The sequence below is a fragment of the Colletotrichum siamense genome (genome assembly GCF_013390195.1).
Source record: "Colletotrichum siamense strain Cg363 chromosome Unknown KSG_Cg363_contig03, whole genome shotgun sequence".
NCBI classification, from domain to species: domain Eukaryota; kingdom Fungi; phylum Ascomycota; class Sordariomycetes; order Glomerellales; family Glomerellaceae; genus Colletotrichum; species Colletotrichum siamense.
Window position 1 is genome coordinate 3,277,945 of NW_023501016.1, and position 17,056 is coordinate 3,295,000.

Sequence of the window (17,056 nt, forward strand, 5' to 3'; positions counted from 1 at the left end):
TTATATATTAGTTTTATATTATTCTTACCTCTATATATTATTCCTATTTTTTTATATTACTATTATTATTTTATTTTAATTTTAAAATACTTCTTAACTCTCTCTAGCTTTTATATAGCTAATTAATATTAATATTACTACCTAAGTTATCTCTATAAAGATAATTAAATAGCTACTTAATATAATTAGTATTATTTTCTACTTTTAATATCTAGTTAAACTTTTAAATTAATAACTTAGAAGTTTACTATTTAATTCCCCTTTATAGAGTTAACTTTTAATTTAGATAAATCTAAAAACTATCCTCTCTAGTTTAATCTTAGATCTTATATTCTAAATAGCTCTCTCTCTCTAAAAGTAGTAATCCTTAAGTTATTAATTAACTTTATAATACCTCTTTTCTAATCTATTAATTATATTAGGTTAAGTATTAAATATAATAGTTCTTAATTAATATTACTTTAAAGATTAATTTTCTTATAATACTTTTAAAACCTAATTAATTAATCTTTTACTCTTTTAAACTTTAAACTTATATTAATTTTATCTAAATCTAAAATTAACTAACTTTTATTAATTAAACTTAATATAGTTATAACTTAGAGAAATACTAACTAAAATATCTAACTTAGTAATAAACTTATAACTTAGTAAAATTAAAATCTTTAATTACCTTCTAAGCCTTTATTATTAAATAACTTCTTATATAGAAGACTTTTATAGTTAGTAATTTAACTATTAAATAGAGTAAATTAAAGTAATTAAAATAATATAAAGTTTAACTATAAAAGTTAATTAGTTAGTAAAATATAAAGGAATAAAGTTATTATATATAAAAGAAATAAATAAATAGAAAGAACTTAATTAAGATTAAATCTTAAGATATTATCCTTAGATTAAGATTTATTATTAGTTATAAGTAGTTTAAATAAACCTAATATTCTAATAAAGTTATAATACTTCTCTACTACTAATAGTTTAATAAAACTATTAATAACTATCTTATAAATTAGGATATAATTAATCTTAAAATCCTTATTACTAATATTATTAATAATCTAATAATACTTAATTTTAATATAGTGCAGTTTAAGTAACTATTTACTTAATAGATAATTATTAAAAGTATTTATAAAATCTATATACACCTAGAGGGGTAATTAAATAGAAATATTTATCCTTTTAAAGAGATCTATAATATATAGTAGAGCCTTCCCTCTAGGTATTAAATTTATCTACTTAGCTTTATAAGTTAATATAGCTATAAATAATTATAATACTAATTTCTAAGTAATTAGTGCTCCTTTATATATAACTATATAACTAGCTATTAACTTACCTATTTTTTTATAATTAGACTAGCTAATATTATAGAATACTAATAATTTAAGGTTATTAATAGAGTATCCTAAACTACTAAAGTAGAATGCTAATTATTATAAACTATAAAAATATCTCTATATTAATCTCAGCAGTTTATTATACTTTTTAGAGGTATATTATTAATCTCTAGTAACCCTACTTATAGGCGTTATAATATCTAGTTATATACTATTTATAATTTACTATAACTTACCTAAATCGCTTTAATATTTATATATCTTAATAAGCATTTTATATTATTTTATAATCTCTAGTAGCTAAATATCGCTAAAATAGTAGAGCACTTAGTTATATCTAATAATATTTTTCTCTATTAGTATATTATTAATATACTTAGCTTATAAGATCTAAAGTTATCTTATCTTATAGTAGTAAATAATCTTAAACCTAAGGAATTATTATACCTCACCTAAATCCTTAATCTAAAAAAAGTTATATAAGTTATCTTTAAAATTATTAACTTACTTAATATTAAGTATTATAATAAGTATATTATTAATATAAAGTAATATTATAACACTATCCTTATTAATAAGAATATAAAGTTCTTTTAGTAGTAAATAAAACCTTAATTATTTAAAGATAATAATAATTTATTTATATTAAAGAAGAGGAGATTCTCTTAGTCTATAAAGAGCTCTTTTTAATTTATAGAACTAGCTAGATCTATTATTAAACCTATAAAGTTAAGTAATAAAGATATCTTAATCTCTTATAAAAGTATTTAAGAAAGCTATAACTATATTAACTTAGTAAAGTTTTAGATCTTTAAGTACTATAATTAGTAAAAAGACTTATAGAGTAATAAGATTAGTAATAGTAGTATAAACTATCTTATTATCCTTATCTTAAAAGTTATTATAGATAACTTATCTTACTCTAACTTTATTAAGTCTTCTATCTATAATAACTTTTTTATTATATACCTATTTACTTAAGAGATATTTAAAGCTATCTAAAAGCTCTTTAAACTACTAATAATCTATCCCCTATAAGTTATTAACCTAAGTTTTTATAATATTAAAAATAGCTAACTTTAGAGGTCTCTTTTCTATTACTTCTTATTTCCTAAAAGTTATAAGTAAGTAAATCTTTAAGCTAAAGGCTTATAATAAGTTAGATACTAAGAAAGTAAAAATAACTAGTTCTTAGTCTATTTTATTATTAATTAAGTTAATCTCTATAGCCTCTATTTTACTAAATTCCCTATTAAACTTCTTTACGTTATATAGTACTTAAGTTCTAAATATCTAAGTTATTTAACTAGAAGAAGATATAATTACTCTTAGTAATTTTATAAAAATAGAACCTCTATTATTACTTCTTAGTTTTCCCTTTAGTTTTCTTTATATTAAGAGAGGAGTTTAAAATAAAATATTAAGAGAGCTTTACTATTATAAAGTATTAATTAGTAATTATTATTTCTAAGGAGCAACTAGAGATCTCTACTTTAAAAGAGTAATAGGAGAATATTACTTTAGAAGAGTAATAAGAGAATATTACTATAAAGAAGAAACTTCTTCTAATATTAATTATACTTATATATTTATAGTACTAATATCTAGTACTAATAAGTATAGTTTTAAATCTAAGGTTAGTAAACTACCCCTCTTACTACTAACTTCTTTTTATTCTTAAAGAGGCTTATCTTCTTATTCTTATTTATTATTACTTTCTAAATCTTAAGTTTCTTCTAAGTATAAATTACTTAATTCTTCTTATTATTAATCTTATTTAGTAGAATAATAATAATAATAAGATTTAATATCTATAGTATAAGGCTAATACTTAGCTTTATATATTACTATTAGTAATTTATTATTATACTTATAAGTCTTTAGTTTAACCTCTTCTCTTAGCTATAAGTTATTAAATTTAACTAAAAGAAGCTCTCTCTTATTTTCTTTAAATACTATATCTTTTACTTACTAAATATTATTAATCTTTTTAATAAGAATATAGAAAATATTATTATAAAAGCTATTATATCCTATAAATCTTCTAAGTTTAGTTTTAAGCTTTATTTTCTACCTCTTTATATATAAATAACTATCTAAGTGAATATAGATATAAGCTTAGTAGCTTTAGTAGTAGAAGTAGTATATATATAGTTTTCTTATAATAAGAGATATATTAAGAGTATTTATTAGTTTCTTATAAGGACTAATATTACTCTTACTATTAAATAGTAAATTTCTAACTTCTATAGAAATCTTTATTAATTAAAGTTAAAAAGACTTAAGAAAGCTAGTTTCTATATATATTACTTATACTTTTTACTATATAGCCCTATTAGAGCTTTCTACTCCTCTATTCTACTAATAAGAGTAAGGAGCTACTATTTTTAAATAGAAACCTTATTCTTAAGTAAAAAGTTCTATTACTTTAAGAAGAGCTATATTATTATCTATAATAACCTTAGAAAAGTAAATAATATTATTTATTACTATAATTTTCTTTAGAAACTAACTTTATAACTAAATAGCTACTTCTTTCTTTAATTTAAATACTTAGAACTATTTATAAATTAAAAAAGCTTCTATAATATAGAAACTATAAGTAATACCTCTAAAACTTTATAATATTAATTCTAAGAAGTTAATTTAGAGCTTTTAAAAAGCTTAAGTTAGTAGTTCTTATTATCTATTACTAGGTTACTATATTAACTTTACTATAAAGTAGATATAATATTTATATCCTATAAAAAGTACTCTAAAGAGGTTTATATTAGTATTTTTTATAGTAGTAATAATTACCTCTTTAGATAGATACTTTAGATAAATATAAAAAGTTTAGTAATCTAGCCTAAGAGAGCTAAATTTATCACTTTAGTTAAAAGGATAGATCTAAAGCTAAAAGACTTATATATCTTATTTAAAATTAGTAATAGCTTTAGATATATCTTTATAAACTAAGGTATTATCTAAACTATTAAAATAAATACCTATTTTCTAAAGAAGACTAATACTAATAATTTATACTATATTATAAGGTTTATAAAAAGTATTATATAGTTAGAAAGTAATCTTTTTACTACTTAGTTTAGTAGTAATCACCTTAGCTATACTAATAGCTTAGCTAATTTAGTCCTTTTTACCTATATAATTTATAGTTAATCCTTAAAGGAGATCTTAAAAGTCCTTAAAGATAGAGAGATTATTAAGGATATACTTATTAGTACTAATATCTAATATAAAGAAGTCTATTCTCTTAATAGAAACTATAGATATAATATATTAGCTTAATTACACTTCTTAGTTATTATTTTCTTCTTTATTAGCTTCTTTAATAGCACTATATATAAAGAAATTATTAATCTCTATTTTAGTAGTTTAGCTAATAAATCTATAGACTAAAAGTTTAAACTTCTTTATTAATTACTTCTTAACTCTCTATATATAGTTAACTTTATATAGATCTCTAGTAAAAGATTAAAGGTTAAAATATAGACTAAATACTTTAAACTTATTTACTAGGAATAATAAAAAGGTCCTCTTTTAAGCTTAAACTATTAAAATATCTATATAAGCCTCAAATTATTAGTTAATATCCTATTTAATACTAAAGTTTCTAAAGATACTATCTTAAATTTAACTTTCTAAAATAAATACTAAAGTAGATACCTAAGTTATTAATTACTAAGTCTATAGTCTATTAATATATTTAAACTTATTATATAATAAAGTATAGTACTTATAATACTTAAGGGAGTATTTACTATACTTATTAAGGTATAAAGTTATCTTTTTATAATAATAGCTATATATCTTATACCTATAAAAATTCTTAAGATACTTAATATTATATAAGATATAGGGATCTTATACCTTAGTATTCTTAGACTTAAATACTTAAGTTTGCTTCTTTATAATAAACTTCTTCTTATTTAATAGAGCTTTAATACCTTAAGAAGTTTACTTATATTATTCCTTTTTACTTAAGCTTTAAAGCTCTTATAAGAAATTATTATAGCTTTAAATCCTTATAATAAAGTTATTCTCTATAAAGTCTACTTTAACTTAATTAAAATATCTAAAATCCTAAATAAATCTATAAGTAAGAGCTATAATTAATAAACTTATACTAAAACTATTTAGTTTATTAAAAGTTAAATAAAGATCTTATATAAAATCCTTAGTATTATTATAGTTAACTTTAGTTATTCTATTCTAATTATTATAGATTTTACTTATAGCTAACTTATTAAACTTCTAAGTATATTCTTTAGTTTTAATAAAAATATAGAAAGCTAAAGCTATAATAGAAAAACTATTATTAATTATTTCTTCTAAGAGATTATATTAGATCTTTTCTATAAGTAACTATTTAGTAAGTATAAAACCTATAAATATTAGATTACCTAAAGAACTTAAATCCTTAACTATTATTACTTTATTTTTTTTAAAAATTATATCTCTATTATATCTATCTAATATCCCTTTAGCTATTAAATAAAAGAGCAATCCTATTACCTTAAAAATATTCTTAAGATTAATCTCTTATAACTTAAAGTTTATAGCTTTAGTTAGCTTAAAAACAGCATTATATACTAAACTTCTTAAATCTAATCCCTTACTAACTACTTTCTATATAGCTACTCTAGTTATAAGGTTTATAGTAGAAGAAGGGGGAGAGCTAATCTAAAATAATCTCCTTTTAATAGAGCTAAAAGAAAATAAAATTAAATTACTAATTAAAGATATATTATTTTTATTTAATTAATTTAATAGTTTAAAAGAGATTTAAATAGTAATTAAGAGTAATTATTAGATAGTTATTAAGTAGTTATTACTATATAACTATAATAATTATTAAATAATTATTAACTTTAGTAGCCTAAAAACTAAGGAGATTTTATAAGTAGAAGATATATATTATAATAGCTATAACCTCTACTTAGAAATATTACTTTTAGTAGCTTAATAATCTATTAATTACCTTATAGTAATTACTAAATTATAAGGTTAAAGTCCTAATAGCTACTTAGGAATAACCTTACTATCTAGTAAATAGATTTAGGTATTTAGAGGGCTTATAACCTGCGTGAAGTAGCTTAATTAATCTAGCTATAAGCGCTAGGCGCGACTAGCTACAAAGTAGTGTGGCCGATCCCTTACGTAAAGGCGGGATTCAGGCCAGGTTTCAGGCCTCAGGCCCGGGCCCAGCCAACTACCGTCTCGCAACTTATGACTGCGGTCGGGTGCACTGAATTCCCTAAGGTAGGTACCTAGGTGCCTACCTACCTAGGTGTAGATTCGCGGAGAGGCCGACGTCGGCGGAGGTCGGCCGGCACTGCAAGACTTCCGAAGGCACTGGCCCCGTCGCCACGGAACCCACCTGCTAATTACCAACTTCACTGTGATAGCCCGACTTGCCTCAATCCAAGCATACTGGACAGTGCAATGAAACCCGAAATGTGAATACTTGGACTGACCTGCCAGAGCAAAGCATTGGCTGTGCACCAAGGGTCTGTCTTGGTCTACTAGAGTTTCAAATTCACTGGGGTTTCCAGGTGCATTTGGCACGAAGCACGGCATTGTCGAGTTGTCTCGCGTGCCGTCTGTTATCAGCTCAAACCCACTTCAAAATGTGTGCTTCATGCATGCCGGGCACAAACGTAAAATAACGTTTCCTATTTGGTACTCAGTGTCTTATCTATTCTACAGTCATGCGAAACCACAAAAGTCGTGCAACGACTGCTCGTACCTCGGCGTCTGCAAGTGTTAACACGCAACCTTTCTCAATCGGCCACAGATCCTGTACCCCGAACTTTGCACCCCGAACTTTGGACTCTATACTACATATAAGCATAAGGACTTATCCAGCTCCCACCTGATTGCACTGGGCCGAATTGCTGGGTCGGCCGCCATCACTGAGGTGTGCTAGTGCCACCTGACAACTTTGTCTACAGGTCAAATGACCGCCTGCACAGATCTTAAGTATCCAGAGAGCGGTTGCCGAGAAGTAAGGGCCAAGTTTGACAGAATGCCTGGCGGAAATGGGGGGCACGCTCTTAAGCAGAATACTCCGTACCCCAAGAGCAATAGCCACTTACTGTCTGCAGGGGCTTCTGGACTGCGTACCGTCTTCAGGCTCGGACTAGGCCAGGAGAGCAATCAGGCGACAGCAGCAACAGGACAGAGATGGCGAGATTGGCGTGGCAGGCCCGTCCGTTTGACACATGCACGCGCTGCACGCCTAGATGCCCAGAAGATGCAATGTATCGAGTACTACGGCTTTTACGTTACCAGTATGTAATACCCAGACTACCATTGGTACAGTTACCCTGCAAAAGTCCTGCCCCATTCCACATTTCGCGAAACGCGTCACAATATATCACTATCTTTAACGATTAATTTTAATAGTAAATTATACTTAATTTAGATAAAATAATATATTAAAAATTACTAAGACTTCACTCTTTACTATTATATATACTAACTTTTAGTATAATATAAAACCTCTAAGTATTTATATAATAACTATATATATTAATATATAGCTTTATTATTAAGGTTTAACTATATTTAAAGTATATACTTTTTAAACTTTATAATATCTACTTTATTATCTTTAAAAAGATAATAGTTAAAGAATATTTTATTAATCTTATTTTTAAATATACTTTATATATTTTTAATAAAGTTAAGATCTAAAAAATATAAAAGCTAATTAATTATCTAAATATTATATTCTTCTAACTAACTCTTTATTAACTTTAATATATATATATATATATTATTTTACTAAAAGTAATACTTTAGGATATACTCTTATAAAAGAGTCTCTTTAAATATTTTAATATAAGATTATAAAGTATAGTTATTATATAGTATATTAAGATCCCTCTCTATAAAGATTAAATAACCCTTACTATAAGTTAAAATTAATATAAAGACTATAAGAGATATTATAAATTTCCTATAGCTCTAGTTATTAATATACTTTAAGTGTAGTCTTTCTATATAATTTAATATATAGCTTTATACGTAAGAGTTTAATAGCTTATTCTATAGTAGTTTTATTACTAAAAATACTTTCTATTAGCGTTTTAACCTATAAGTACTAATAATATATAAATTTACACTAATATAGTATATCTATATCTTTTAACTAAATCTTTTTTAAAGTATACTATTTATATATATTATTTTTATATAGAATATATTATATAGTATTATAAAAGACCTTTAGTATATATTTAATAACCTCTATATAGAAAGCTTTAGCTTTAATTTAAAAGCTTTAATAAATAATAGAAATAATATAATATTTATTTTAAAAGCTTAGTTTTTAGGGATAACTAAAATAAAATAAGCTTTTAAAAATATAATAATCCTATATATAGTTAAGTATATAATAGATAGTCCTATAATTAATATTAAATATAGTAGTAATTACGCTTTTTAGTATACTATTTATTATAAGCGAAGTAATTACTATATAGGTTTCTAGCGTAAGTAGCTAAGATCCCTAGCAATTACTAGAGATCTTAGTACTAAAAGCTTATAGAAGCGACGCTATACACAAAAGTTATATAGGTAGTAAGTTGTAGTAGGGTTAGGGCTAACATGTCGAAACGCGTATGACGCGTGGCGTGGGGCAGGACTTTTGCAGGGTAACTGTACTTGTTACGTAGTGGTTTGGTTGTTTGGCTGATTTGGCAAGCCACTTTTACCGGAAAGCAGATTGCTGCAGCGTCGCGGTAGCCCGAGGAGCTCATCCCCAGGGGGCACCCAATTGCTCTCTTCCCAAGACCTCCCTAAACCTCCAAGACCCCTGTATCTCCCTACCTAGCAAATGCAGGTGCACGGAGCTGGGCAGGGAACCTCCCACGAGTATCCGCACCTACGTTGCGATTTCCACACTCCGCAGGAGGATTCGTGATCCCAAAGATAAGGGATCCGGCATCGTCCTGTCCTCTTAACCTCTCTCCCACCACCACCACCTTCCTCCTCCTCCACCTCTTTCCCGCCCACCACCGCTACACTACAACGCCTACCACAACCGCTGTCGCCCCCGGCCAACTCTTCTTCAACACTACGAGCATTCTACGGCTGCTTCTTCTTCTGAAATCTTCATGTTGCATGCCTACAGTCTCACCCGCATCGCCATGATCATTGCACCTCCGATAGTCCAAGTACACTGAGCCGAAACATCCCAATAATCATATTTTTCTCTTCGAGTGTTTGCCACCATCGCTTTCGCCGATCGTCTCTTCACCGATTGGTACCAACGAACCGACCCCGACAGACATCCGTTTTCTCAAAGCATGGTATCTTGAGAACGCGCGTTCCTCGATTCGAAACTGTACAAAATGGCCAACCCGAAAGAGAGGGAGAAGGAGCTGCACCGCGCGCGCCTCGTCGCCAGCGTCGCGGCAACCGTCATCTCCCTTGCCTGTGGCACCAACGTGAGTTGGCGCCTGGATCGTTCCCCAAAAGCACCATGTTCGCAAGAGGACCACGGCCGCTAACAAGCTGTTATTGTGCAGTACGTCTACTCAGCATGGGCACCACAATTTGCCGAGAGATTGAAACTCTCCTCGACCGAAACGAACGTCATCGGCCTCTCAGCCAACTTGGGAATGTACTCACTCGGCGTTCCCGTCGGCATGCTAGTCGATCATAAAGGCCCTCGGTCCGCAGTCATTGGTGGTTCCGTTCTGCTTGCTCTCGGTTACTTCCCTTTCCATATTGCCTACGATCGCGCGGCCGGCGCTGTCCCGCTTCTCTGCTTCTTTTCGTACCTCACCGGCCTCGGCGGCTGTATGGCCTTTGCTGCCGCTGTCAAGACGTCCGCCCTCAATTGGCCTCATCATCGCGGCACTGCAACGGCTTTTCCTCTCGCTGCGTTTGGCCTGAGTGCCTTTTTCTTCTCAACATGTGGCACCCTCTTCTTTCCGGGAAACACCAGCGCCTTCCTGGCCCTACTCTCATTTGGAACCTGCGGCTTAACTTTCCTCGGCTTCTTCTTCCTGCGTGTTTGGCCCCATACCAGCTACCATAGTCTGCCCGCCAGTGACGTCCTGTCCGGCTCACAGCAGCTTCATCGTACGTCCTCGGAGGAGGCAAAAGCCAACCGCTCCGGTCCTGGGCGCCGCTCCTCCTTGGTTGAACCTGGTACGTCGCCCAAAAACACAAAAAATACTACTACAACCACTCTCAATCCCACCGCCGACAACGAGCCGATTTCCCCTCGGAATGAACCGTCCGCGCCGTCTCGCGAGGCTGATGAGGCGCAAATCGAAGCCGTCGACGACGCCGATGATTACGAGCCCGACGAGACGTCCTCGCTAGTGTCGAGCTCCTCTTCAATGCCCGGTGATGTGTTTGTCCAGAGTAGTGTTGATATGGATCGTTCCCATCGTGTAGATATTCGTGGTTGGCACCTGTTTCGTGAACTCGACTTTTGGCAGTTGTTTTGCATCATGGGCATTCTGACCGGTATCGGGTTGATGACTATCAAGTACGTTCCTCATACTTCCTTCCGCTGTCTGTGTGAATCAAGTGCTAAACAGCATTCTCAGCAACATTGGTAACGACGTGAAAGCTCTTTGGCGCCACTGGGACGAGTCAGTTGATGAGGCATACCTCATCACCATGCAACAGCTGCATGTCTCTATCCTATCCCTGTGCAGCTTTGCCGGCAGACTTCTGAGTGGTACGTCATTCCCGACTTGGCCTGGCCACACAAACCCCAAACTGACCTGTCGCGAACAGGTGTTGGCTCGGATTTCATTGTCAAGGTCCTTCACGGCAGTCGGGTATGGTGCCTTGTCGCATCCAGCGCCGTGTTTTTCGTTGCTCAAATTCTGGCGCTGAATGTAACCAACCCTCACCTCTTGGGCTTGGTCTCTGGCCTATCAGGCATCGCCTATGGCTTCCTCTTTGGTGTCTTCCCCTCAATTGTTGCTGAAACATTCGGTATTCACGGCCTCAGCCAAAATTGGGGTTTGATGACACTCTCCCCTGTTGTTTCGGGCAATATTTTCAATATCTTTTACGGCAAAATTTACGATCAGCACAGTATTCTTGGGCCGGACGGCGAACGCGTTTGCCATGATGGGCTTAATTGCTACCGCGCCGCCTATCTGATGACCTTGGCGTCGTGCTCAGTTGGCCTCGTTCTGACGCTGTGGGTGATCAGACACCAACGCGTGAAGTGGGCCAAGGAGGAGAAGGACAAAGCTGAGCAGCTGGATTAGTGTGGCAGATCGTCAAGTTGTCATTGGACTGGCTGCTTGTCAACCACTACGGATCCTCGGTATTGAGGAGAAAAACTGCCGGTCTCAAACGGTGGAGAAGAAGCACTTCTAAACGTGGTCGTCGCCGATCTGGCGTAGAACCACAAATGACCATATCACATAGACGGCGGGCGTTTAGTTTGGGAGACTTTGTTATGGGGCAATGGCGCACTCAGGTCATAGAATGATGGCAACTTTCCATATTAACTTTCGTGAAATTTGCACTTGGCATTTCGCCAGCATTTCATTCGCGTCAAACGCTGCAGTGAGAAGATCGTGACACCCCATTAGCGATGATGCATGTGCCTCAGTAAACACAAGGGCCCGCTCCAAATATTTGCACTGTTTCCATTACCCCTTCGCTCTTTGTGCAACCCGAGCGCCACTTGCTGTGCCTCTAATGCCTGGCAAATGCGGAGTTGTCGTGTGGGCGCACCTAATAATCATATTGGTCTTCCTGACCTCATCCTAACAGTTGTTCAACACCTCTCTGATGTCGAGGTTGCGGTCTCATTTGAACCGCGGGCGCATTAAAAGAAAATCGCATCAAGCGCTAGAAATCCCCCCTCCCGGCGCAGCATTATGGCAGTAGCCTGAGAAGCGAAAATGCCCTTTGTAACCTGTTCTCCATCTCTTGTAGCGAATCCATCAGCTCCAAGCATACATTTACATTCGTCCTCCTAGGGTAGCGTCAAGAGAAAGAGCGAAAGGAAAATCAAAAATGAATCAAGCCGGGGTGTGTTCAAAGGCGCCATGCCCATTCCAGGCGGAAACTTGTTCGTTTCAGCGCCTCCAGCCAAATGCGTGAACCGTATGAACTCCAAGCCAATGCAAGATGCAAACGAACAAAATAACAAAACCACGAAAGACTGTGCCGACGCCAACATCGTGGTCTAAAGGTCCGGTTTCAGCTGGGCGCCAAACCGAGGCAAGGGAGGTTCTGGCGCCAAGCAAAGAAAGCCGAGACGTCTATATTGGAGAAGACAAGAACACCTGACCAAGGAGCGCCTGGGCAGTACCCACGGCGAGGGGGTTTTCGGGACTGCCTCTTATGTACAGTGCGCGAGAAATGAAAAGAGCGTGACTTTCAATGAAGTCGATTCGCACCGGCTGCCTAGACGTCGCGTGCCGTTCACTTCACCCGACATGGTGTCGCGCCGGTTTCTTATGGTGTTTTGCCGCCCTTTCGATCCGCATTTGAACCGTTTTCAAATATCGAGCTGAAGCCCGCTAGGGCCCAATTTTCTGCTGTAGAATGAATCACGACCAGCCATGCTGCCACCAGGTTGACGAGGTAATGTAGCATATATGCATAAGAAACCCCGTAGATAGCGGCGTAGATTGCCGTTCCGAATAGCAGCACACTGGTCAAATGTCTGAGCTTGCCAGTGACCCTGGGCACCATTTTGCCAGTAGTCATGTTCTCCACTAGTAATATGAACGGCATAATGGAGAGCACGTTATGGTGCGATGAGAATGGTGTAAGCCAGTGTACGGCGAGGTTGCGGATCCAGACGGCTAATATCGGCAGATTGATGGGAAGTACCCATAGCATGAGCAGCAGAATCGAGTGGGCGTAGTGATAGAAGTCATATGCTGGTGCAGACTTTTCTGAGGCTATTCTGAGAGCCCTTACAACTGTGAATAGCTGAACGAGACACGCCACCAAGTACGCGAACTGATACGGAATGAATGTCGAAACCAAAAAAAGTAGGATGGCAGTGGTTATCATGCGACGCCGAGGTGAGGATGGAGCAAATATAGGCGAATGGGATCTCCGCCGTTCGTCTCTACTACCATGGCCAAAAGGATGAACGACTACCCAAGAGTAGACGACGCCGAGAAGCTGTGTAAGCGCCAGAGTAACGAAATGGAGCACGGCGCAAACACCGATGCAAACGACCCCGATGAGAGGTATAAGAAACCAAAAGAAAGGATCTTGTGTACCCGTCAGGAGATCGTTGCTTTGGAAGTCGCCCGCAGCAGACGTCGTGTTGCGCCAGTGCCAAAACCCACCAGGCCCTGTTGGCCATGATCCCGTCATTGACAATGAGAGAAAAGTCAATGACAGCAGCATGAGTGGTAGGGATTGTCGTAAGCAAAGATCCAGACTTTCAGAAAACGAGATGAATGTGCCTGTCGTGTCGTATACTCGGAATTGTTTGCGAAGTACGAGGGCTACCACTAGTAGCGGAAATGCTGCAAAAACCGTTCGATATCGCATGTACAGCTTTCCGAGACTTCCCAAGGCGTCGACCGTTAATTTGACTTGAATGCTGGACTCGCAAGTCGGGTCTGTCCAGAATTGAAAGCTCAGTCCCTGTTCATCGTGCCTCTTTGGCCGCAATGGGGGAGGGACAAATGGCGCCACTCCATGAATGCTGACACTGGCATGTCTAGCATTGACAAAGAATTTTGACTCGTACGGTTGAGCGAGATACTGACGGATCAAAGGAGAAAATATCTCAGCTTGGCCGCCGCAGACCTGATTGCCGACCTCCAAGTTATAAGCCAGCAAGCTGGACTGAAGAGCAGGGACATTGATTTCCGCCACCATAGGGCGGCTAGCTGGCAGCCTCAATGTCATGCCAAACGCCAACAGTCGTCGAAGGCTAATATTACGCGTCCTGTGCGATTGCGAGTGGTCGCTAAACTCTGCTACAACGAAGTTTGTCGTAGGCTTGAGTGCTTTGTCAATAATAGCAACAAACTGATGATCAGCGATGTCTTCGGTGTCGTATTGTAGATATGAAAATGGACGTGTCGCAGGCTCATTGTCCACGGCAAACGGATGACGATGGGACTTGGTTGAAGCGGGCAACAGCATGGCGTCGTTTGCGGCGTTCTTGCATGCCAGTCGAGTGGACCCTGTACTGTCTCCTGACAGGTCCATATTCAAGGTGAACAAGTTCGTGGCCTGACCAGGTTGGAGGGGGAACACGCTGCAAAAGAGCACCTCAAGCTTTCCATGCTCCCCCGATTTATCGAGGCCAACATCAGTCAAAAGAGTGAATCGCTTGCCCTCTGGGGTCCCTTGCGGGGGAACAGGGAGCAAATGAGCCCTCGGTTTCGAACTCAGTCCCAGTTGACGCAATACCAAACGCTCGCCCTGGGCCATGATATCGTTTGCGTTGTCTTCCAGTGTAAGCAGCGTAGATGAGCCCTCGGAAGGCAACGTTTTCTCGGCAATGGACTCCATACCAGTGAGAAGCCATTTCTTGAACACTCTCATCCTCTCGGCTCTGGGTTTTGTCTGCGATGACCTATGGACATCAACAACGTCGTACATAGCTCGGGCCACAACTTTTCTAAATTGGTCACACCACAGAATCGCCTGGTGATCCATGCTGGTCCAGACCTTGGGGATACCGGTGGTAAAGACGGTGAAGCCGTGGGTCTCGGGAATGATCGACTCAACGCTAGCATAGTCGGATGGCACTACCGTGTCCAAGCCCCCTCCAGCAATCGAGACGAGAGTAACGTGCCACAGTGGGTTATTGTTGGCCCACTTCTGCGAGTAAGCTCTGCGCCAGTAATCGTTGATATCTTCGTAGATTTTTACAATCTGTCCGTCAAAAGTGACAGGAGGACGGGAATGCGGAGCAGACATAGTGATGATGGTGTTGATCGAATAAGACTGGTAGTTGGGCATTATGAGCATGGTGCGCGCTACGATACCGCCCATGGAGTGGCCCAGGATCAAAACGGACGTCGGGTCTGGCAGGTCCGGGTCTCGAGCTGACATTCGCGGGTCCATATATAAAGACAAGATATACCGAATCGCCTCATTCAGGTATTCCGCCTGGTCCAGCATGGTCTGTCCATGGAATGCAGTGATATCCTCGTTGAAGTCGACGGTGAAGAAGTCGAGGTTGCGGGCACCAGCGGCGGCCGCAGCCTCGTCATGTTGTAGGGACTCGTGGAAATAGTTTGCGGCCTCTGCTGCTATCGGACGAACTTGTTTGTAGCTTCCAGCATTACCTGGGATGAATAGAACAGGGACACCTCTCAACTAGAGCCTATGTTAATATGGCATGCCGCGTAGGCGCAAAAGTCCAGGGACTTACCTTTCTTTCATCGTCAACGCCTTGCTCGCGATATAAATACAGAGAATATTTCGTCGCGAAGCGGGTATGCTCCGTGTCGAAGTCGCGTAGACGTATATACGTGGGTCGCATGTAAGACATCCGACATCCCTTGGCGTCGAGCTGACGGGTCCAGGACGAATTCAAGATGGCGCAAAGCAGGGTGATGCCAAGAACAGTGACAGCAAGGGCGAGAATGGTGATGGACCACGGGCCACGAAATCGAGGGCGACGACTAGTGAAGCGCATTTCAGCCATATTTTCAGTGGTCGTGGAGGCTTTCTCGTCGTCGTCTTCTCCGCCTTCGTCGGTGGCGGGGGCGTGATCTCCGTCGTTGTCGTCGAGTTGATGGACACGGACTACGGACTGGGGTTGGTGGTGGTGGTGGTGGTTCGGGGGCTGGCGCTGTGTGTTGCTTCGACGAGCGGTAGAGGATGAGGGCAACGGCGCGGCCAGGGATGGGTCTGGCAAAGGCGACGAAGAAACAGTTATGGGATGGTTGTCGAATGATACATTCGGTCCATATTCGAGCTTCCAATTGGCGTTGAGTGATCGTTTACTCCTCGCAGAAGACGGTCTCGAGGCAACTGGCAGATGTTTGGGGTGTGCGACAGAATTGCGGGTGCGAGCAGGCTCTTGGATCGTGGTTACAGGAGGCTCAGCAAGAGGGTCGTCGCTGTCGTCGGTCGAACCCGACGAGCGCCTCTTCATGGGTGGAGAGGGCTCGCTCGAGTCTTCCTCGGGAGGAAATAGTCGGTCGATTGAGCCGTCGGGATACGTTTGGGACGGAAAGGAGGAGAGAATGGGAGCTGGGGCGATCGTAGGTTAGAGACGATGCGGACAAGCGAGAAGAGGGACGAGGGAAAGAGAGAAGCGTGCTACTAGAAGGGACTTACCTCACCATTGGAACAAGCGAGTAAGGGTCTGGGACGCTGAGCTGATGCACTGTGATGCGGAAGGGTTTTGGGGGGGCGATGCTAGGTGCCGAGCTACCTGAGGTGCCTAGGTAGGTAAGGTAACGCAGGTAAGGTACATTGGGCTTGCAGCAACCTACCTAGCACAATCGAGGTGTCGGCTAATAGGTGTTCTTGAGGACCCCCATCAGAGCCCGAGTGCCTGCAGACCTACCTAGGTACCCAAAGGTAGGTAGGCAGGTAGAGGCTCGGAAATGTCACTTGGGCCTGAAGTGGCCTGTGGTTCTGGATGCGACGAATACCTGCCTACCTAACCAGCGGCCGTGCAGGCTTTGACAGTGCCTTGAAAGTTTCCGCGGTTCCGCTGCGCTGGGCTGGGAATGCGTGCAGTGATAAGCCGAATACCTACCGCATGTACTTTACATGTA

The 17,056-nt window shown here is 37.7% G+C and overlaps 2 protein-coding genes across 2 annotated transcripts; one reads left to right on the forward strand and one right to left on the reverse strand.

Annotated features, from left to right (window-relative positions):
- Positions 1 to 9,700: 9,700 nt before the first annotated feature.
- On the forward strand, positions 9,701 to 11,590 carry CGCS363_v004872 (uncharacterized protein; the record flags this gene model as incomplete). The annotated part of the gene is made up of 4 exons (XM_036636721.1): positions 9,701 to 9,796; positions 9,878 to 10,851; positions 10,913 to 11,046; positions 11,106 to 11,590. 4 exons carry the CDS (start codon positions 9,701 to 9,703, stop codon positions 11,588 to 11,590), a joined length of 1,689 nt encoding a protein of 562 aa, XP_036497458.1.
- Positions 11,591 to 12,794: 1,204 nt separating this feature from the next.
- Positions 12,795 to 16,425, reverse strand: bst-1 (GPI inositol-deacylase; the record flags this gene model as incomplete). The annotated part of the gene is made up of 3 exons (XM_036636722.1): positions 12,795 to 13,260; positions 14,056 to 15,641; positions 15,697 to 16,425. 3 exons carry the CDS (start codon positions 16,423 to 16,425, stop codon positions 12,795 to 12,797), a joined length of 2,781 nt encoding a protein of 926 aa, XP_036497457.1.
- Between the last annotated feature and the right edge of the window lie 631 nt (positions 16,426 to 17,056).